Source organism: Mytilus californianus, unplaced genomic scaffold (assembly GCF_021869535.1).
Source record: "Mytilus californianus isolate M0D057914Y unplaced genomic scaffold, xbMytCali1.0.p SCAF_2, whole genome shotgun sequence".
NCBI lineage: Eukaryota > Metazoa > Mollusca > Bivalvia > Mytilida > Mytilidae > Mytilus > Mytilus californianus.
In genome coordinates, this window is record NW_026262668.1 from 36,777,274 (window position 1) to 36,799,926 (window position 22,653).

At 33.0% G+C, this 22,653-nt stretch overlaps 2 protein-coding genes across 4 annotated transcripts in view; one reads left to right on the plus strand and one right to left on the minus strand.

The window, feature by feature from the left end:
* LOC127729815 (uncharacterized) lies at nucleotides 1-16,380 on the minus strand. The gene is made up of 9 exons (XM_052237730.1): nucleotides 16,124-16,380; nucleotides 14,344-14,428; nucleotides 11,059-11,120; nucleotides 9,539-9,702; nucleotides 8,903-8,968; nucleotides 6,996-7,040; nucleotides 5,633-5,886; nucleotides 3,028-3,122; nucleotides 1-695 (listed from the first exon to the last, which is right to left on the minus strand). Exons 1-9 carry the CDS (start codon nucleotides 16,288-16,290, stop codon nucleotides 299-301), a joined length of 1,335 nt encoding a protein of 444 aa, XP_052093690.1. The 5' UTR covers nucleotides 16,291-16,380; the 3' UTR covers nucleotides 1-298.
* Nucleotides 16,369-22,653, plus strand: part of LOC127729814 (ZZ-type zinc finger-containing protein 3-like) — a 19,346-nt gene continuing 13,061 nt past the window's right edge. Inside the window, exons 1-4 of one of the 3 annotated variants that reach the window (XM_052237727.1) lie at nucleotides 16,402-16,437; nucleotides 16,551-16,615; nucleotides 20,805-21,232; nucleotides 22,489-22,630. In XM_052237727.1, coding sequence (XP_052093687.1) covers nucleotides 20,809-21,232; nucleotides 22,489-22,630 — 566 coding nt within the window. In that variant the 5' untranslated portion in view covers nucleotides 16,402-16,437; nucleotides 16,551-16,615; nucleotides 20,805-20,808. The other 2 variants (XM_052237726.1, XM_052237729.1) reach the window with 2 other exon arrangements.

Consider the following 22,653-nt stretch of genomic DNA (forward strand, 5'->3'; position numbering starts at 1 on the left):
TACTGTGCGCACGTAGCTCTAATAAATAAAGCAATTTTATTTCAAGAAATAACAATCATTGCATGTTTACGTATAAAATAGAACGACAATTATCTTATGTTAATCATCCACACTTAATGTCGTTGACAGATCGAATACCAGTTTCTTTCTAAAATCATTGTGTATGCTGCGTTATGATAATTCAATAAAAAGATACATCAGGTTTTTTTTTATTATTATCCAAAGCTTCTTAGTTGTGTGTGTTATTCCTGTAGTAGGCAGACAGCAATTTGATGACCGGTTTATTTATTTAATATATTTAATGGTGTTCTGTTCTGAGAGAAGAACCTGACTTTACGGAGTGTCTTCTACTGGTAGTAGGTGAGGGTGTAGGTGTGAGTTTTGAAGAACCATCTTGAGTACGCAATCTTTGTTGGGCTTCAGCCTCTCTTTTGAGATCAGCAAACAGATCGTATCCTGATAAATCACTATGGTAATGTAATCCGGGATCCTGACCCGCCGCACGAACCATATCCTCTAACTCCTCCACGTTTGATTTTGAAAGGCGAAGGTAGCTACAGTTTAACATTTCCATCGGTTTGAATGTTGGCGCCTCTGGTTTCTTCTTTAGCGAATCGAGAATTTCTTTTAGCCTGTCAAGACGACGCATTTGAACACGTGCAGTATGACAATCAGGTGTGGAGCATTTCTGTTTTCTAAATGAATTTAAGGATAGAAAAATATAAAAGTATAAATTTACAAAACCAATTTTCTAGTGTAAAATGTTTGAAGTATAAGAATGTTATCATATCAAACTGCCCAGGAATATCAATAAACTTCCATTATTAATAAAAAACCAAACAGAATTATAACGGTTGCTTTTCGTTGGTGGCTATTTTTCATTGGTCAGAAGCCAATCGAAAGTAGTAATTTATTTAGCGTCTTAATTATAACATGAAAGTGGTACTATTGAGAGTTGGTTATCAATTTGAAAGGGCCGCGCTTGTACATTTTGGTGTGAGGCATATGAACTGATACAAAGAAAGAAATACATTCAATAGGGTTTCAAGTTAATCTTGACACCAGGAATAAATTCCAGCCGGGATAGGTCCTAAGTAAAAATCATTTTTTTAAATTAAATTTGAGCTGACTATGATTTTTTTTATGTATTATGGCAGCCATTTCAAAAATGGTGATCGAATGATAATTTTTGATACAGGGAATCAATATACGAATTTTCATTGAAATCATAACACAAAAAGATGTTTCTCAAACTTATTAACAAACAAGAATTTGTCCATAGTACACGGATGCCCCACTCGCACTATTATTTTCTATGTTCAGTGGACCGTGAAATTGGAACTCTAATTTGACATTAAAATTAGAAAGATCATATCATAGGGAACATGTGTACTAAGTTTCAAGTTGATTGGACTTCAACTTCATCAAAAACAACCTTGACCAAAAACTTAAACCTGAAGCGGGACAGACGGACGGACGGACAAACGCACAGACGAACGAACGAACGGACGCAGACACTGGGATCAATTTTCAATAGCATATAATACTAATACATCAATTTTCATTGCAATCCTAGCATTGATAGAAGTTTCTCAAAATTCGTGATAAAAAAACTAACTTTTAACCGCTTGTTCCCACAAATTTTCACAGAAAACAAACAACAGGAATCAATTGGAAGTAGAATGTTATACCAAAGAATCAGTTGTCATTGAAATTCTAGCACAAAAAGATGTTTCTTAAAATTTGTGATTTTTAAACAAAAAGAACGGACGGACGGACAATAGGAACTCTACAGGGATCCTCGATGCGGAACCCTAATAACCACTTCCAAGATTTCTTAAAATGGCTATTATTTTTTACGTTCTTATTCGTATATGTTTTGATATGCCATTCGTTATTGTTGACCTACTATTGGAAGCCACAAGCGGTTTGTAAAAAGTGTTTGGTATATTCATTTGTTTAAGCAGAAAAATGTTTAAGCACTAAATTATGAAATTCATATCTTTGATGAATATTAACCTTATGATTTACTGTCCATGAAACATGTAATGTTGACTTTCTTAATGTGGGAAAGTAAACGTAGACTATTCATTCAGTTTTCATTCGTACGTTATATTTGATTCTGTTAAAGTTTTTCTTTTGTGTATGCTACAAGTCGTATAAAGCATTTGGCGACTTAAATAACTTCCAAGGGCTACTTTTGAATTTTGTTTAGCAGTGACAGCTACTTGATTTATGTGAATTTAATATATTGTAAGTTGACTGCTGAGTTCAGTATCCACTTGTACCCAAAACAAACCGATTGAAACTTTCTGATAATATTTCCAATCTTTATATTTTAACAATTCGTGAAGTACATCGTATTTTTTACATAAAGCATCACAATTAAGATAATTCTGCTTGTAAGGTTCATATCTTTTTATCATATGAAACTATAGAAGCACAACTGTCATTTATCGATCGGACATACATATCGCTTTGTTCGTGGCGTGATCGTCAGTTTGCAAATAATTTCTCTCAAACTGGTGCTAGGGGCCGTCTTTAACGTGTATTGAGGTAATAGTTTGTGCTCCACCTTGAAGGCTCACTGTGACTTTGACATGAAGAACAGTAATAAGAGCTCTGTTCCTTTTCTTTTTGTGTTTTTTCTGTGCATGTACTGATTTTGTGTCATGGATGGATACCCCATATCCTTTCTTTTCTATTATAATCGGTACTTGCGCTTTATTCATTCTGGCGAAGTACAGTGAAGCAACGTGTAATATAAAAGATTCCAAAGATAACCTAACTTTTGATTGTGTGAGACAAGAAAATCTTTATGCATATAATATGAGTAGCAATATCAGATAACGGGTCGATGTTGGATATATTTCTGAATGGCAATGACTTACTAAGGGTTTGAATAATATGGTCAACAAATTAACAACTAATCTCGATCAATTCTATCTCAGTTCAGTTTGATTCACAAATTACGTCAACCCTAAACATTTCTAAATGACGATCATGTTATATAAAGGTTTCACTTACCTCCTAAATTGACTGGTTTCATAAAGTAATTCCTCCACCTCTTTTAATCTTGCCAAGTCGATATAATGCTTACCACCGGAAGGTGTAGTTGATTGCTGTAATTACAATAAATAGGTTCAAACTAGCATAGTTACCCGTTTTACTTTTAGTCCAAATTCGTATTCCAAATGACAACATGTTTTCAGAATCCAGATACTTATTTCGGTTACATGGTTCGAATAATTGTTTCTCTAATTTTCATGCTTTTTTTCACATTTCTCGATCAGTGTGAAAAATTATTTCTCATATCTAGAGAAAACTTTGTTCTCGGCAAATGATTGGTCGAAATTTAATTATGACGTCACATTTTCTTGGTTTCTTCTGAAATTCCTATTGTGACGTCATGAAAAAAAGGCGACCATGCCTGATGACGTCACATGTAAAGGACACAACTTTCTGCATATCTTTGAAAAGGAAGGATAAACTTTGTTTAGATATCGTCTAAAAATCATTAGAGAAACAGATTCCACCACTATAACTCGTGTATTACGATATGTCTCCGCTCTCAACAGTTAAATTTTAATGATTTAAAAAGCTCGACAAGCCTCGCGCTTTAAATATTAAAATTTAACTGTCTCGAGTGGAGAAATATCGTAAGACACTTGATGCAGTGGTGGAATCTATATTTTCCTCTTTCAATGTTTCCAAATTATATTTTCCCTTAAGACGCTCTCTTGTAATTGCTTTCATTGCAATTACTCTATTCGGTGTTGTCCTTAGTTGTTTTAGGATGCATGGAAACGATAGGTTTACGTAAACTTTTTGGCATGCAGTTACAACGAGACCCATAAAAATAATTGACCCATTGTAAATACGTTACTAATTACATAAATAGTATGCAAATTAAAGACAAATTTAACGATATATTATTATGAAGCTTGTAATCATACTGATATATATATAATTATTATATTGTTTTGTCCCTTTTAAAAGGCATATTTCGTCGTTGAATGTAAAGATACCAATCGCAAGTAATAACTGAACAAAAAGGTATTACACTATATAAATGTTCTGTGGTAAAAACGTGCAAACAAGATAAGGACGATTTTCATATCAGCTGATTAAAAAATGTATTAGTGTTGATCAACTATTTTTAAAAGAGGAAATATAAATTCTATAGCAAATTGCAGGTATTTATAAAATTTCGTATTGCCCTTGGACAGATTAAATTTATTATACTTCATGTCAAAATGCCAGATTTTGATTGGTTAATACGAGGGAGACAATTTACTCTATCCCATGGCAAATACTCTATTACCTTTCACGGAGACGCTTGCTCAAGTGTGCGCTTTAATAAATAAGGATGATTGTTATGTACAAGACGACATAGTTTATTACTTTGAATTTGAAATTTAATAGACAGTAATAACAGAACATTCAGTATAATAAATTAAATAACACATAGCTGAGAGGGTGATAGAGCAGATTAATTGTTAGCCCTCGAAAAGACATTGTCAACCTTGGATTCGACTCAGTTGACATTGTTTTCTCGGGGTAACAATCTGCTCTACCACCCTCTCAGCTATGTGTTATTTATATAATGTGCAACGCGGGGGACATTGGAACTCTTTTCTTTTATTCACATCAAAATCAATGCGGACAGGAGTTCACAATTCACTCTCAGCTAAAAAAAGATATTCCTAACCCAAAAGATTTGGTACAATAAACAATCATTCAATTGAAAATGTTTATTCTATTCTCCAAGACTACAAACAGTGGAATCAAATAGCCCCCCAAACAAAACATAAAATTAAGGAAAACTGAACAATAGTATTATCCAATTCCCTTCTGAGTAATTCGTCAGTTATGAAACGACCATTTTTTAAACCTGAAGAGAGTTTTTTTTATTTTAATGTAAACGATAAAAATTATCTTATAACTGGAGCAATAACTTTTTGTTGTGAAAGTTTTTAAATTCTGAACGAACTTAAACGAAAACTTTCAGTAAAAAAAGTCAAGTAATTTGATAAATGGTTTTGTCCTATCACCACACAAAGATTGAACACGAAAAAATTAATTAGCAAACACATTATTTTGATATCACCCCTATAGCTTACATGTATGATTTGTAGTTGTACTCGTACTCGGACTCCTATACAGTTATTGTAAATCTCTAATAAAATGTCTATACTTTTACTTTGAAACGTTACCAAAACATTCACTAACATTCATTCACTATTGTGATGTTACACTATTGTTTCAGATTAGGGTGAAGGTTTGGTACCGTTAAAACGTTTAAACCCACTGCAATTGTTTGCACCTGTCCTAAGTCAGGAATCTGATGTTCAGTAGTTGTCGTTTGTTGATGTGTTTCATAAGTGTTTCTCGTTTCTCCTTTTTTATATAGATTAGACCGTTTGTTTTCCCGTTTGAATGGTTTTACACTAGTAATTTTTGGGGCCCTTTATAGCTTGCTGTTCGGTGTGAGCCGAGGCTCCGTGATGAAGACCGTACTTTGACCTATAATGGTTTACTTATATACATTTTGACTTGGATGGAGAGTTGTCTCATTGGCACTCATACCCCATCTTCTTATATCTACTAACGTAAACATTCGGAAATATACCTGTGACCCCCGTCTGCGTGATCTTGTGTCGGTGATTGCATGGAATTCGTCCCGATTACTCGCAGATGACATTGCCATTGTATAAAAATTAGCTTCTTCCTCAGTAGACGGAACAGCGCTTGATTTCCCTGAGGCATTCCCTTTAGCAACCACACTTTTCTCGTGTCCCTTTTTCTCGGGTGTTTCATGTGTGAGAGCCATATCTGAAACGCCGGACTCGTCCGTTACCAGAAGTAATGGAATACCGGAAACGTCTGTAAACAAAATTGAGTGATTAAACGGTAGTTCAATCAATATATGGTATTATAAATAGACGTTATAACACACGACAAGACAGCAGATATATTACAGACTCGGTCATAAACTTTACTCCATAGGAGTACAAAATTTGTGCTCGAAACACCAAATCCAGCATTTTGATTGGTTTAATTCTGAGTCTGAGTTCGATAATCGTACTCCAAAGTTTTATGGCCACAAGGCAAGGAGATGTGGTATAAGAGCCAATGACACAACTATCAACCAGAATCCAAAATGACGTGCATGGTAGTAACTATAGGCTAGGTCACCATATGCCGGGCCTTAAACAATGAACAGTGCTCTGGTAGAGTTGTGTGAGTACTCACATTTCTTATTAGATAGAATTGTGTAATAAATAAAACTTTGCGTAGAAACGCTTTGAAATAATAGGGGGATTTCCAATAGGTAATACACTTTTGACCTGAGACTTTAGTTTACCAAAAATTAAAAAAAAAATAAAAAGAATACTAGTCTTCCTTCGCAACATTTATTTTTTTAATTTGTGATTAAAAAAAGTAAAAGGGTATCAAAGAGATCACTCGGACTTACTAGATCGTAGTGCAATGCATAGTTTGAATTAGTTTTCCAGCGAGGACTAACGTTTTATTATTTATAACTATAGTACATTTTGTACGTCTTCTTTAAAATTTAGCTTTCTTTGCGTAATAATTATATGTACTAGCTATATAAAAATAAGGACATTTGGTATGACCCTATGAAACAACTATCCATCAGTGACCGAAGGACAAGGATGTACAAAGGCCGATCACTGTACGACCTTCAATAATGAGCAAAACACATGCCGTATAGTAAAATATAAAAGGCCCCGGCATGACAAAATGTGAAACAATTCAAATAGTCATTACACAGACAATTTCACGATGAACGAATAATAATTTCAACCGTATCGAGGATCAAAATGAATATATTACACGAACCAAAATGACAATGATACTTTCATAAGCAACACATCCACGAATGTTCAATGTTGAACCACCTTAATTTTTTTTTCAAAAGTAACATTTTACATGCACTTTTCATGTTTTAAAGTTCGCTAATTACTTACTTGAAGGTAATGATTTTCTTCTTTGTCGACCAGCTCTCAAATCGTCTGAAATTGACGAGACTTTGAATAAGAAAATATATTTTGAAGTACTTGGTCACAATATGTCTGTCAGTCAAAATAAATATTTAACGGATGTGTTTTTCGTTTGTGACGTTGCTTCTTTATTGTGCACACCGTCTTCTGCCTAACAAAGTGCCTAGTTATCGCACATATCTTTATTGTGATTCGCTTAAAAAATGGTGGCAGATATTTCATGCATATTCAAGACTAAACAATCAAACGTCTTTGTTGCTTATACCATTGATTGTTACATGTTGTGGCAGATATTCCAACCAAAGAAATGTATGACTCTCGGTAAAACAACCGCCTAGTTTTTTTCAGCAATAGCCAATAAGCTTAAAACAAAGGCCCTTTATAGCTTGCTGATCGGTGTGGGCCAAGGCTCCGTGTTGAAGGCCGTACTGTGACCTATAATTGTTAACTTTTTATACATTGTGACTTGGATGGAGAGTTGTCTCATGGCACTCATACCACATCTTCTTATTTATAAAGCATCATTTTACTCTTGTTACCTTTTGAGTTGAGTAAGACGATAAAATATGTGTATCAAGCAGGTTCATATGCATTGTATCAGCCTCAATGCGATGTATAGTTTGCTAATAAGACGTTAAACCTGTGTCGTCATTTTTGTTCTTTTGATCTACTGCAACTACTACTAAAAGGGGGGGGGGGGTTAACGATCTTGACTACCCATGAAGGTCTCGCACGGTTGGCCATGTTTTTTTTTATTTTAACCTTATAATAATTAATATAATTTTGAGAGACAAAAACATAACATAAATATTGTAAAAACAAGAATAAAAATAAAATGAATAATAATTTGATAAAGAGTAAATGAACAGTTAAATTGGTGAAGAATAATTGGTAGATTAAATAATAAAAGATAAAAATAAATAGAGCTTAAGGTAGATAGGGTGTCTTCCTCCATCTTGGATTGTGAAATACCAGAAAAAAATCGGTCTTGATCTATAATAAAAGGTGCAAATTTTGAGAGTAGTAGGTAATTCATGTGTGAGAATTTTCAATTCAATATAGAAAATGACATATTTTATCATATTTATGGTTGTATTTTACTAAAAAACAGAATACTTTTGTTTGATTCTATATTTTCCAACTTTGTCACATAAGGGGAGGCAACTCAAATGTAAGGGCAGATAATTCACATTAAGTTACTTTTACAATAGAATGTGTTAAGAATTTATCTATTTTATTATGTAGCAAGAAAACGGGTCCGGTGACCCCATTTTTTCTTTTTCTTATCTGAAAGCATACTATTAGAGCTATCTTCTCATATTTTATCTCAAAATTCTATGGTGTAGTTTATGGTAGAAAATTGGGTTTTCCATGCATAATCTATACAAAATCTGTCAATTTTGCACAACCTGTAGCGTGAAAATAAGGCCCGTGACCCATTCTTTTTATTATTTTTTTAAAAAAAGCATGATATAAACTACATTTTGGCAAATTATTAAAAAATTCTATGGATTATAATTTAGACACCCTATCTACCTTAAGTAAATTAAAAATGAGAAATTTTAAGACCAGCAAAAAAAGAAAGTGCCATCAAAATCAGGAACAGGAGAAAAAATTCAAACAAACCACAAAGAGCGGGCATCGTTGGTATAGTACACCAACAGCCAAGTAAAGAGTGGAGAGAAATTTGATACTGCCAAATTGTGTATGTTACCAAATGCGTTGTATAAACATAAAATAGGCCTAAATATGTGTTTGTTCTTTTGATCTACTGCAGTTGAATCAAAATGTTAGTAGTTTTGAATGTGATTGGCATGTTCATCGTTAATTTAGTCAGATACAATTATATATTATAAGATATAATCGATACAAACCCGCCTTCAAGAATGTACTGCATTTAACGGCAACTTTCTCTGCTTTAAGCTTCTCTTGCTTTTTTTCTGTATACATGGAAAAAAATATTTGATGACAAGTTTTACCATGATAACAGCGACAATCAGAGTCACGTGACTCGATAAGTCCCAATTTTAACTGGAATAAATGTGCACAGTTATGTGTATCTTTTTCATTTCGCCCAACCATTTTCTAAATCATATCTTAGTTGAGTTATTTGCCATTATTGAAAACGCTGCAAATTACTTAATCTTGTCCATTTTAATTTCTACAATTAATAATATTATACAATTATATACCAAGTTTCAATAAAATACAAAAATATTTTGGATTTAACAGAGAAAAGTTTCTTTATTCAAAGTAGCTTCTCTATATAAAAAAACGTAAAACCAACAAAAAATATGATAATCCAACAAAAGCAAATAATAACCCAACCTAAATCAAACAAAAAATGAAATATAACGGTTTTCGTTTTATAATTCATTTTCTGAAAAGTTTGAAGTGATTTTTGGTAATTAAAATACATGCAGGTTAATTCCATCTTGTAGATCTAATAATTGTTTGGGTAAGTTTTTGTGTTGTTTTTTTTAAATCAAGACACGTTTTTCTTATCGTACTTTTTTCTAGATTGGTAGCGGAAGGCTCCTTGTCAAGTTCTAATGCTGTAGAGGTTGCTTTTCTAAGTTCAAATAAACTCCTTGGGCTACCGGCACCAGTCTCGGCGCGCCGACCTGATCGTGGACCTGGTGTCCGATCTCCTGATTTTGGGCGAGCGTGGAAACTGTATAATAGATAATGAAATGTTTGTTATAGTAATCATACAGCATTATTGTAAACTTAAGTCCTGTTAAAGACATTTGTTTAGTTAATGACAGAAAGATTTTTACAGTCAAATTTTGCAATACAGGTAAGATATCCACCGAGTCAGAGTCGAGTTATGTTGTATCACTATTTAGAACGTTGTGTTGTTTTAAGGGTTTGTATGATCGAACAAAACACATCTTTAAGTACCCCGAGGCAGTGCGGGGCAGGGAGAAATTCATTGGAGAACAATGATTAGGACAATCAATCAGAATGATAACTTGTTTCGGTTACGGTGCATGCTTCTACGCATGTACATCAATATGTTGATGCAGACAGATAGATGCGAACGATGGACCTTTAAAGAGCTATATATATATATATATAGTCTAAGACGAGTCTGTTTAATGATTTTATCTCAATCATTTTGAAAATGTAATTACAAGTATACATGCTCATGACACATTTAATCTATTCGTTTACCAGTGGTGTGTACGGCAAGCCTTTATCCAGAACGCTCGTGTTTGTGGCATAAAAAAACTAGAAATATCTTGAACAGCCAAAACTAGTGTCATAATTGCCTGATGAGGTTGCAACCTTAGTTTTAGAACAATCGAATACTAATTTCTCCATATATACTACTAGTAACAAATAGTATTACTCGAATCATGGCTATGCAAAGCAATGGCTAGCTAGTGGGAAAAGGGTGGCTTCTTAACTTTTGGACTAACCGTCCACATTCAGAGGCTGTATATTATAACATCATTGGTAGTAGCGAGTAAGTAGTTGGTCCTAGTTTCAATGTGCATGGTCCATGTGTCTGAAATAACCTATGCCGAAGTATAATCGAGACACAAAATATTGTTTTTTTTTAATTTGTACCGTTTATTTCATTTTTTCTTAACGCATATACTTCTTATTTCTACAAAATGCAGTTCTAATTTTTTATTTGTACTGTGAAATAATACCATTTGTAAGCCATTGTATTTGATGTTTTAAAAATTATTTGCTGATTCACCATGTAGCTTGAATATACCATCTCCTATATTCAGTAATTTTTAAATACATAAATATCACGTTGTGTGTTAAGGATGGTTTTACGTGATATCAAATCTGCATGTTATCGTCCTAAAAATTGTATAAAAATTACTGCTTAACTATACACTTACAAATACTAGGAGATAGCAAAGTCTAGAATGTCGTGAAAGGTTGTTTACGAGAAAACATACGTAATCGAATTTCAATAGCATCTAAATGTTTAATTTGTACGATTTCCAACTTATCTGTCAAAATATATAGTTTTCAACTGTTTGTTTGGAAATATTTTTTTAACTACCCTTTTTGAGTCGGTACTACTGCGCTCATCCCACTGCCATGTCCTCTCGAATCTGTGTCATCCTGATAATATATAAAGGTTTCATATTAGTTGTTTGATTTTATGCTTTGACTCTAAAAATGCATTCAAGATCTCTCTTCTACCCATCGAGGAAAATGACAGCTCTTAAAAAATACATGTAATAGACTGACTCACAAATGTAAATATATTTTCACCTATTCTCAAAGGATAGAAACTTTTAAATTTCTAGCGAAATAAAATTGTACACACAAAAGAAAGCGAATATCAATCCAAAAATACTTACTCCCTTGAATGAAGGTTTGGATGGGGGTCTTTCGTTTCTGTATTCTTTAATTTTTTAGGCAATTTTTCTCCATTCTTTATATTTTTGCCCATTATTCTCTATTCTTTATATTATTGTCCATAATTCTCTATTTATATTTTTACCCATTATTCTCTATTCTTTGTATTCTTGTCCATTATTCTCTATTCTTTATATTTGAACACCCCATTATTCTCTATTCTTTATATTTGAACACCTCATTATTCTCTATTCTTTATATTTGAACACCCATTATTCTCTATTCTTTATCTTTTTGTCTTACATTTCTCTATTCGTTATTATTTCCCCCCATTTTTCTGTAGATATTGCCCATTAACATCTGTAAACCTCATCCAGATCCTTTGGAATCATACAGCCAGAAAAAAAGTAAGCTTATGAATTGTGGCTGTTCTTTCCCTGCAAAGTTACAGCCTAGCACCTAGTCCCCCCCCCCCCAAAAAAAACAAAGAGGAGAGATAAAAACGACAAATAAAGGAAGAGAGGACAGGGATTCGTGAGAGACTGTTATTTCAATCCAAATATAAATAGTAAACTTGAAAAAGATGAACCCATAAATATGAAAAGCATGTGAATAGTAATTATCTAGGAATTTGTTCGGCTTTGGTCTGTTATCGTAAGGTATAATATATATAGCATAGTTTTTTCGTCAAGAGACTTACATTTTACTTATATTTTTGTAGTTGTTACTATGGGCACCAATTACGCCCCCTTAATTTGTTTGCACCTGTCCTAAGTCAGGGACCTGTTGTTCAGTGGTTGTCGTTTGTTCATATGGTTTTTAAGTGTTTCTCGTTTCTCGTTTTTTTTATATAGATTGGACCGTTGGTTTTCCTGTTTGAATTGTTTTGAACTAGTCATTTTGGGGCCCTTTATAGCTTGCTGTTCGGTGTGAGCCAAGGCTCCGTATTGAAAGCCGTACTTTGACGTATAATTGTTTACTTTTTACACATTGTGACTTCGATGGAGAGTCATACTACATCTTCTTATTTCTATTGCTATTGTTTTTTTATGAATCACAGTTTATAGCCAAACTCAGTAAACAGCCGTTTAAATTCCAGTTAATAAATAAATGTAATAACTTACTGTTAACTTGATGATATACTTTATTTAAATAATTTAGAATTCTCAAATTATACTCAAAAAATTTACACAAGGGAACTTACCTGTGATAGATCTGATATTAACAACAATAATTGTCCTTTTCTAGACCTGGATATTTCAGTTTCACATACGAAAATCAAATAAAAAAAATTGAGAAAAAAGAGACTATTATTTCGTTCCTTATTATTACTTTTGTCCTTTTTTGGAAGGTGATGTTGTTTCTGTCCCGTCTTATCGTGAGTATATTTCTAAACTCGTTCGCCATGCCCATGTCTAGAGCAATGTTTAAGATTTCAATCAGCGTAATCTATGTATAACTGCTTAATCATTAAGTAAAGGATTTCGTTACCATGAAAAAAAAACTGTTACTAAGTTCTTTCATAGATACAAAGATTTGGTTTGAAGTTTGGCTGATTTGTAAAATTCTTAAAAACTGTTTGCATTGAACAAGGTCATACTTTACTCAAACTGTTTGACGTCTATGATATTATCCGTTGGAAGTTGTAATTGGCTTTGAACTAGTTTCAGTAACAGCGAGCATTCTTAGATTGATACTTTGTGTTTTTGTGTTTTTGTTAGTTTTTTTGTGCTTTGTGCAAATATGATGTCAAGCCGTTTCCAACTGATTTTAACACTCTACTCTTATGTTGTGCTGTTACACCATTATCCTAGGTTAGTGGAGAGTCGGGCCTTCATAAACATTCTGCATGTGCCTGTCCACTTCAGGAGCCTGTCGGGAACTTTTAAAGCGGGCTATATGATATTGGGTTTGCTCATTACTGAAGCGGTGCCCTATAGTTGCTGAAATCCACGTCATTTGGTCTCTGTTGGATTGGATAGTTGTCTTATTTGCAATCGTCTCCTTGTTTCATATTATTTGGTAAGACAAACCAAGTCATTGGTTACTTTTACCTTTCTTCTAATGCTGCACGTATATTAATATGCTATTAGCGTACTAGTACACGTGTAGCATTATAAGTAAATTTAAAAAAAAGATTTTTTTCTCGGTTATCGGATAACTGTGTTAACTAAAATTGCGAATAGAAACTGATTGCAGTAATAAAATGGTCCAACCTTTTGTTCATGAAACACTCGGATTATATGTCGACCCGGATAAATTTTCAAGACTTGAATTTTATTCTTACGCTTCGAATGACGTGTTTGTCTCCATGGCATTAGATCAAAATGTGTACATGGTGACATTATATCAAATCTATTTAAAAATAAGAAGATGTGATACGATTGCCAATAAAACAACTCTCCACCAGAGACCAAAAAGACGTAGAAGGTTAGCAACTAAATAATATAGGTCACCGTATGGCCATCAACAATCAGGAAACCCAACCCGCCCAGCCTATTTCAAAGTTTGTGAAACTTTGACCAGAGATTACGTCACGTTAAAAGGATAACAGCTTTTTCTTATAGGATTCACTAATCAATTTCAAAAAATTATATGCCTGGTTGAAGTAAGTAGTTTCTCCTAACCCAACCCGCCATAGTTTTGTTTCTAAGAACCGTCTGGTGATAAAAAGTTGATTTTCTTTAGTTTACTTTATGCTGTGATTGTGCAGAGAAGGAGGGTAATGGGGTTAAAATAAATTCTCATTTGTTCTATAGGTCCTCTTGCGAGATGAAAACTGTGTACTTACAAACTGAACTTCTCATTTTAGTAGGTATATAATTTATAATATTATTTTTACAAGTAAATAGCTGTAAGCTGTGCATGTAAGACTATTAGCATTGTCTTACCTGGGCTCATAAGATTATTGTTACCCTCCTTAAATTTCCTGAATTCCGGGTTTAAGATGTACATTACTGCTACATTACTGAAATTAGCTTACCTCGTATTCAGATACATGTATTTTATATTTATCCTTTTCCTTTTCATAGTAATCTAGCTGTTTTCGTGCTGTTTGCTCCTGTCGTCTATGAAAAAATGATGAAATTTAACAAAGAAATCAAATGATAAATCTGATATAATTCTATCATGGTAACTTTTTTTACAAATGCTTTTTATTCTTAATTAATCAAATTATTTTTATTTTTATTTCCTCTATAAGGGGAGATAACTCAAATAATTTATTTTATAACAGAATGTACAGTAAATTTATGTAGTTTGTTATCACGGTAGCAAAAAAAAACTAAACAAAACAAGTTTGGTGACCCAATTTTTACTCAAGGGTTTCCTGTATATTAAAATGTGAATATTTTTAAATACAGAGCGTAGCGGATCCAGGATTTTGGAAAGGGGGCGTAGTAATAAAGTTTGCCGAGCGGAGCGAGGCGAAAAATTTTTTGGACCTTTTTTTGGCTAAAAAACATAAAATAAGTGTAAAATGCATTTTATAGTTAAAGTGTAGGGTTTGGACATTTTTGGTGCCGTATTCTCTCCATTAATTGTCTATTATAAAATGATTGGATGGATCCAAAGCTATGTACTAATTAATATATTTGATGTTGGATTTGTCAGTAAAAATGGACTTGGAAAATTTTCGTTTGTTGTATGGTTAGTTAGCATAACCTCACAGATTTCTTGTTGTAAACAAGATATACGGCTATTCAATGAAATTTACAATACGACCGACACGAAGAAAGACAAACAAGCAATTTTTATCCAAATGTTTGGTTGAAATGTTTCAACCAACAAGGGAAGTGAGGGGTTCCAAATCAACCAAAGGCTACGAATGAGTCGGAAATGACAATGAAGTTGTGAATGACGGTCGACACATGGAGACATATAGGCCACACCCAGCAGGCAGGTTGCAGTCGGGCCTTGAAAAAAGTATTCAGTATCATCAGTTCGGCGAAACTTTGTGACAGACATTCCGGTCAGATATGGGATTCATCATATTCATTTAATGCTAAATAATTTTGTTGAAAATATTTTTTTCTAATAGCAAAAAAGTAGACAAGATTATTGTTTTCAATCCAGATACGGCCAGAATTTTTGTTTAAGGCAAAAATCAGGGTCAGAATTTTTTCTCTAAAATATCTCAGATTGCCCCCTCAAATCAAATGGGCCGTACCTTAGACTTTAAATCTATATCTAGAGCGTACTGATTGGGGAACACTATTCAGCTATGCTATTAATAGGCTGGAGCGTGTGGGGTTAAACATGTTTTCGTAGGTAAATAATATTGCTGTGGAACATTTTTTTTTATGAGAGTGTAATAGAGTATTACTTTCTGTTGGGTGGAATTGTGAAAGAGAAGTCTTGCTCAATACTTTGTCGCTTTGAAGGCGTCATGCTTGTCATCCTCAGCCTTAGCAATGTGTAACTGTTACTGTAATTTGAATTTCAAAATGACTGAGTGACGTTTTTTTCGACGTACTGGTCAACTCCACCGTAGCGAATCACATGCAAGACTTTGACATAATCAATAATATATTACAGTAAATACGAGCGAAAAATATCTTTATAAGTAAAGAATTGTCGCATAAAAATTAAATACACGGGAAATGGCAAAGTTCGCGAAGTCTAGTCTGATTAACCATTTTACAAAAAAAAAAAGTGCAAGCAAAAGGGGGGGGGGGCGTACGCCCTCTACGCCCCCTCTCTGGATCCGCCACTGACAGAAGTTCAAGTAAAATCATTCAAAAATTAAAAAAAACCCGATATACTCAATATCTCTCTCAGCAACATTCTGCCATTTGTCCAGATGGTCGGTTACTTTCTTTAGATGTGTTTTTTCGCAAAGAAATTTGCAAGTGTTACTTTTATACAGCAATTTACTTTCCCTTTCTACTACTTCACCTAGGTCTAGTAGACCTCTTTGCTGAAGGTCCATTAAATTGAATATTCAGTATCTTTGTAGTACATTCTCGGTTCATATTAGAAACCAAAATCGTCACAATAGTATCGCTTGAAATCTTTCCCTTAGTCATATTTATCATCATCCGGGAGATTTCAATATGGACGCCTCCAGTGAAATAAGGTAGCTAATTTGCAAATAAGAACCCTCATACAATTGGATTTCGCGATTAAGTGGTGGACATTGTATTTTAAAGTTTCTTAATTGTTATCAAAGTAAATTTATTTACATTACAGTATAATTGCACCGATGGACATAGCCTAAGCGAAAGGGTAACGGGAAAAATCAACAAACAAGTCCGGTATGAATTCTAGTCAAATCGGCACCTGGTATAGTCAAATCGGCACCTGGTTAAATCGGCACCTAATGTAGTCATTTCGGCACCCATGTAAATTATGTGGAATATGTCTATTTTTTTTCATTAAAATGAAGGTGTTATCTACAAATATTGACTTTAAAACATCTTTGTGGATATTAATATGTTTTTTTTTTGTTGAAAAGGGGGGGGTCATAGTTTTCCCTTTTATTGGTTCTAATTTTCTCATGATTTGATAACAGCTTGGGTAATGGCTTCATTGTTTTTTTATTTTAAGTTTTGGAGGAAAAAACATCAATAACTACCTGTTTAGAGTTAAAACAACAAACATGTTAATTATTTAATTGATAAAAGTTATTATTTAATTATTTGAAAAGAAAACTAATCAAAACATCAGTCATAGAATGTTGAGAAAACTTCAAACATATTAACTTATGTATTCTAACTGCTAAATAATTAACATGTGATGATTTTCAACAATTTAATGAATAAAATAAATCCCACCTAAATTTTGTTAAACATAATTAGAAATTGAAAGATCATTTATACAAGTCATATTAATAATTATTTATATTAAATCAAATATTATAAGATGCCGATTTGACCACCTAAATGCTGATTTGACTATAAATAGGTGCCGATTTGACCGGATGCCCATTTAACCAGGTGCCGATTTAACTTTTTCTTTAGGTGCCGATTTTACCAGGTGCCGATTTGACTTGTACCCGTCAGGAATACCCACCAATTGGTGGATTATACCTCAATTGACGTATAATCCACCAATTGACATATAATGGTATAGACCAATTGACGTATAATTCTTTGTTTTTCAAAGCGAATTATTCAACCAAAATGGAGCATTGTTTTCTTAAAACCATATTATTGTATGAAAACATGTCAAACATTCCTAGTTTAGTATAGTGACATAACATATTGCATTTAATCAATAATTGTATTTGCAGTTTCTTCTATTGTTATCTTGTCTACTACTAAATAGAGTTTAATGGCGACTACCCTTGCGGGTATTGCGCCAGATTACCTTATATAAAAACATTTCAAATAAATGTTTTAAAATTTATTATTATTTAGGAATTAACCTGTATTATATATTCATATTATAGTAAATTATGAGTTTTTTTTTTTTTCCTTAAATTTAATCTTGATATTTAAATCTGAACTATGGTGTGTATTTTAATTATCTTAATTATCTTGTGGTTAATTTATAGTGAGAAGAAAAATTTTTGTGAGCTTATTATTCTGTTATTTGTAACTTAGCCTGCTTTGTTTATAAATATTAAATGATTTGGTAAGTAGGTGTGTTTGTTGTTTATACATGAGAACTGTAAGTATCAAATACTCTTGGATAGACATATCTGACTTTTCCAAATATGCAAATCCTAGAAGGGGTCTGACATATTCCCGTACATGGTATATACATTAATACAATTATACCGCGGCTCATACGTCCTTGGTAAATTGTGATTCTCTGTATATTGAATTTGACTAAAGATAGCACCTTCACTTATATTATAAAAGATTCTTAAACTTACGTTCTAGAAGAAAAAATATATATAGTATTACCGTGTATGTATAATTAGGATCTATAAGATTAATGTATTGTTTTGACATTTTTGTGTGTAATAAATTGTAAGTGTTCATGTTTTGCAGTTATGTACAGTATAGATACCAGAGAGTGCTATCTTGGTAGTACTTGATTTAGTGTACTACTTTAAAAAAAAAACTTTCGTAAAAGTTTTAGTGCATATTGTCAAATTCAACGGGGTTATATTTCTAATATTTAGAAATCATAAACTGATAAATGATACCTTCCAGCTCTGTTACAACTATTAAAAAGCCAATATTTAGAAATGAAAAAGCTAAAAAAGGTAAATAATATATATCTACCAAATTATTTGGTGTCGGCCGTTTAGACTGCAGTTGTTTCCCTTGCACTGTAAAGAAATAAATTGTCAATTCTTGATTGGCAAATTTATCCCTTATCACCTGTCAATGGACATCAATGATCAATACTGTCATGTGATTATGAGTACAACTCCACAGGTGAATGAAGCTCTTTGTTAATACTTTACTTTCATTATTAAAAGTTAATCATGGTCAATAGTACAGATGTTTCAACAAAAGAATTGTTGTACACATGCATTCTCAAGAGATGCAGCAGGCTTTGACAAAACTGAAACTTTCAGAGGACTCAATAATGGTCATAAAATAGGTTGTAAGTTGCAAAATGATGCTCCTATCTCACACTAGCATTTTATAACAAAAAAACTTGCATTATACGTCAATTGGTCTATACCAATATATGTCAATTGGTGGATTATACGTCAATTGAGGTATAATCCACCAACTGGTGGTTATTCCTGACCTGACAAAAGCCTGGAAAATGGGATATAATCTGTTACTTTCAAATTAAATCAAATTTAAAGTCGTTATACAGCATACAATATGGTAAAACATAGGCTCTTTATAGCTTTTAAAATGTCATACTAAACTGACATTACAAACATGCAAGAACACATACAAAAATGATACATATGTCTAACTTTTATCAACACATACACATGCCTAGCAAAGCAATAATAGCAGAATTAAAACTTAAATTAACAAAGCTAAATACTAATAGACACTGGTTTGTGATAAGCACAGGTATCAATTAATCTCATATATATACTGCAGAATATTAAGGTTCATTAAAAAGAATTGAAAGATATGGCTGTGTTTACACCACAAAATCTACTATGAGTCCAGACAAACTGATGCATCTAGGATACATTGTAGTTTTAAGGCATGACAGGACCTAGATATATAAAAGTTACATGTATACAAATGTATGTAGTCTATGATTCAGAAAATTAAAAACTTACCTGGATTTTGATGTGCATTTTTTTCCAGTCTGTAGAAGATAGCAAAATAAACAAACACATGAGTTTCATTTGATATGGTCCACTCAGTTACACAGTCATGACAGTTTAAATCACCTATTGTTTGCAGATGACTATTGTCCATAATAATACTACTCACAACATTTATTATATGAGGGGAGCTTCTCAAACCTCTTTCCCAACTTAGTTTATTTTGGCTCCTTCTGCAGAAATGAAAAAAAAAAAATGACTCAAGAGTAAAATTTGTGGTGTAAATACGGCCATATAAGCCAAAAGGTTATGATATTTATGATGAACCTGAAAGGCAATATAAAATGAAAGCACTAGTAGGACACATTCATAATAAAATTAACTATGTAAAATTCTGTAAGGCCAAGAAAAAATATATGTCTGTTTAAGGTTACATCATAAAAGGTCGGTATTTCCATTTTATTTTTTGCATCATGATTTTGAGTCTTGCAGTCTGTATTGCCATGGTTTGAGTTGTCCATGGGTAGAGTTTACACAAGTTTCCTTAAAAGAGCTGTCATATTCACAATTGTGAACATTGGAATGTATCAGGCAATTGATTGAATTTATTGGCATCTCCAACTTCACTTTTGACACAAGTTCAGTTAATTTTTTCTCTTTGCGACAAAAATAAAATGGCTTGGGATTGGCGCTCAAATTAGGGTCGGTCTGGTAACCGTAAACAAACATATATTTTTTTTGGCCTAAAAATGATCCGGACAAGAGTCCATGTGTCAAAAACTGTCAATGACGTGTTTGAGTCCTGTTCATGGTCCCATAACAAGGAAATTTCAAATTTAAATATATTTGGCACCATAAGTATAAATATACAAAGTTAAACTAGTCTGCATTTAGATTTTACTAAGCAAATCAAGCATAAGAACTAGAAAAAAAGATAAATGTTTACTTGTCAGACATGCTGCTCCAGAGTTGTTGGAAGACATAGATCAATGAACAAAAGGAACAAGTACAAAAAGTACATACCCTTTGCTCCCCTGCCCACTTATCAGTAAGTCCCTTAAACATGTTAAACTGGTTTAAAGTAGTAGCGCTCCTTGTATCATTTGGTAGGTCATTCCACAATTTAGAAGCAGTGTCCCTCATAGAATGTAATTCATACCTAGTTGTATTCACCCTTGGAACATCAGCAGTATGTATAAAATGTATAATATACCTCAATAAGACAGCAACTGAATAATTCAAAACACTCCAGAAAATCTATTGTGTATTTTTTTCGGTAAGAAATTTTTTTTATACATGTACAGGTTGATGAAAACCAATATGGAGTCAACAGATGGTGAAAACCAACCAATGGAAATGGATATCAGTAAGGTCAAAGTTGAAATAGATGAAGAAATTGACACATACTACTTTGAATCTGATCATGTTGCTTTAAAAGGAAATGCAGACTATCATGCCATGCTGAGAACTATAGCGCTATTGGAAGCTCAGAGAATTCAGGCTATTTCTGATTTAGATAGACTTTATAAATGTCGAGATGATGCGTTAGAAGATCCTATAGGTTTTGTGGACAAGCTACAAAGAGGGGAAGACTTAAACTTACCAAAACAACAGAGAATTGCAGAATTACCAATGATAAATTGGGAAAAGTACACCAGTACTGTTGACTTTACATCACTAGGGATCCCAAAACATCTGACAAGGTTAAAAAAACAGCTTGTTAATGGTGCAGGTAGGCAGACAGTTCCTCAAACTAAGAATTATTTTGGATTCATTTATTTTTGTGTGTACCAATTTTTGTGGAATTAGAAAACATTGTATTTTCGTGGATATTTGATTTTGTGGTTTTACTTAAGTCTGCAGACAAGCCTACTTTGTTTAACATTTCAATTCGTGGTTCACCTATTATGTATAGTATACATAAGATAGCCACTAAAATTGATATCCCACGAATTATAATGAATCCACAGTATGAGCATGATCATGATGATGAGTTCCATTCTTAACTTACATGTAAATAGGTGACCTGCAGTTGTTTACATCCTTGTCATACCACATCTCCTTATCTTTACACATGCATTCTTCAACATGTTCAAAGCAATTTAGAATATTTTAATACATAAGAGAGGTGACCTAATTATATTAGCCTCACTCTGAAATTTAAAGCATGACTAGGTAAACTGATCATGCGATAGGCTGGTATGTGTGGTTATTTGTCCACTCTCTACAAATTTTTTTGATTAAATTGAAGTTTAAAGATCTCAGTTAGATGAATAAACATCTGTAGTGTAAAAGTATGACATAAAAATTATAGCAAATAATACAGATATTTCAATGAAAAAAACATTTTCCTCTATTCTAGATACTAAATAAAAGTTTTGTTATATCCATGTAGATATTGAATAAAAATAGAAAAGGAGTTACAGGGTATCCATAAAAAATGAGACAGCAAACCAACAACACAAAAATACCAGAAAATACATATAGATAAAATATCGAGATTTGGTATGATTGCCAATGAAATAATTGTCCAGCAGAGACCAAAGAGCGAGAATGTTAACAACTGTAGGCAGTCTGTGCCAAACTGTTTTAGGGGTTGTCTGACCGAAAAAGAAATTTGAACTTTTCTACTTCATGTATATCATGTATATACTGAACTAAAAAATCTTAAAAGTTCTGTCTGACCGAATGATATTTTGTCGGTCAGGCAGAGTTTGGGATACACTGCTGTAGGTCAATGTACAGCTTTTAACAGTGAGCAAAATCCATACTCTATAGTAAGCTTTAAAAGGCCCCAGCTTGACAAAATGGGAAACAATTCAAAAGAAAACCAACAGCCTTATGTATGCTTAAACAAATATAGCTGATTGCAACCAACAACAACCACTGAATTACAAGCTCTTGACTCTAAGACAGGCACATAAAAAATGTAAACACATTTGTCAGCACTCAACCCTCCTAACTTGATCAGGAATATACAATTTTCAGCTTCAACAGAAAATGAACAGAAACCCATCAATGCTAACTTACAGACATTTGATGGTCAGTCAAGTTTAGTGAGGGGTCGTATAAAAGAAGAGGGCAAATCAGCCACATTTAACCAGCTTTGGTCTATAGAAGAACAGAAAAGGTATTATGAAATTATGAATTGTT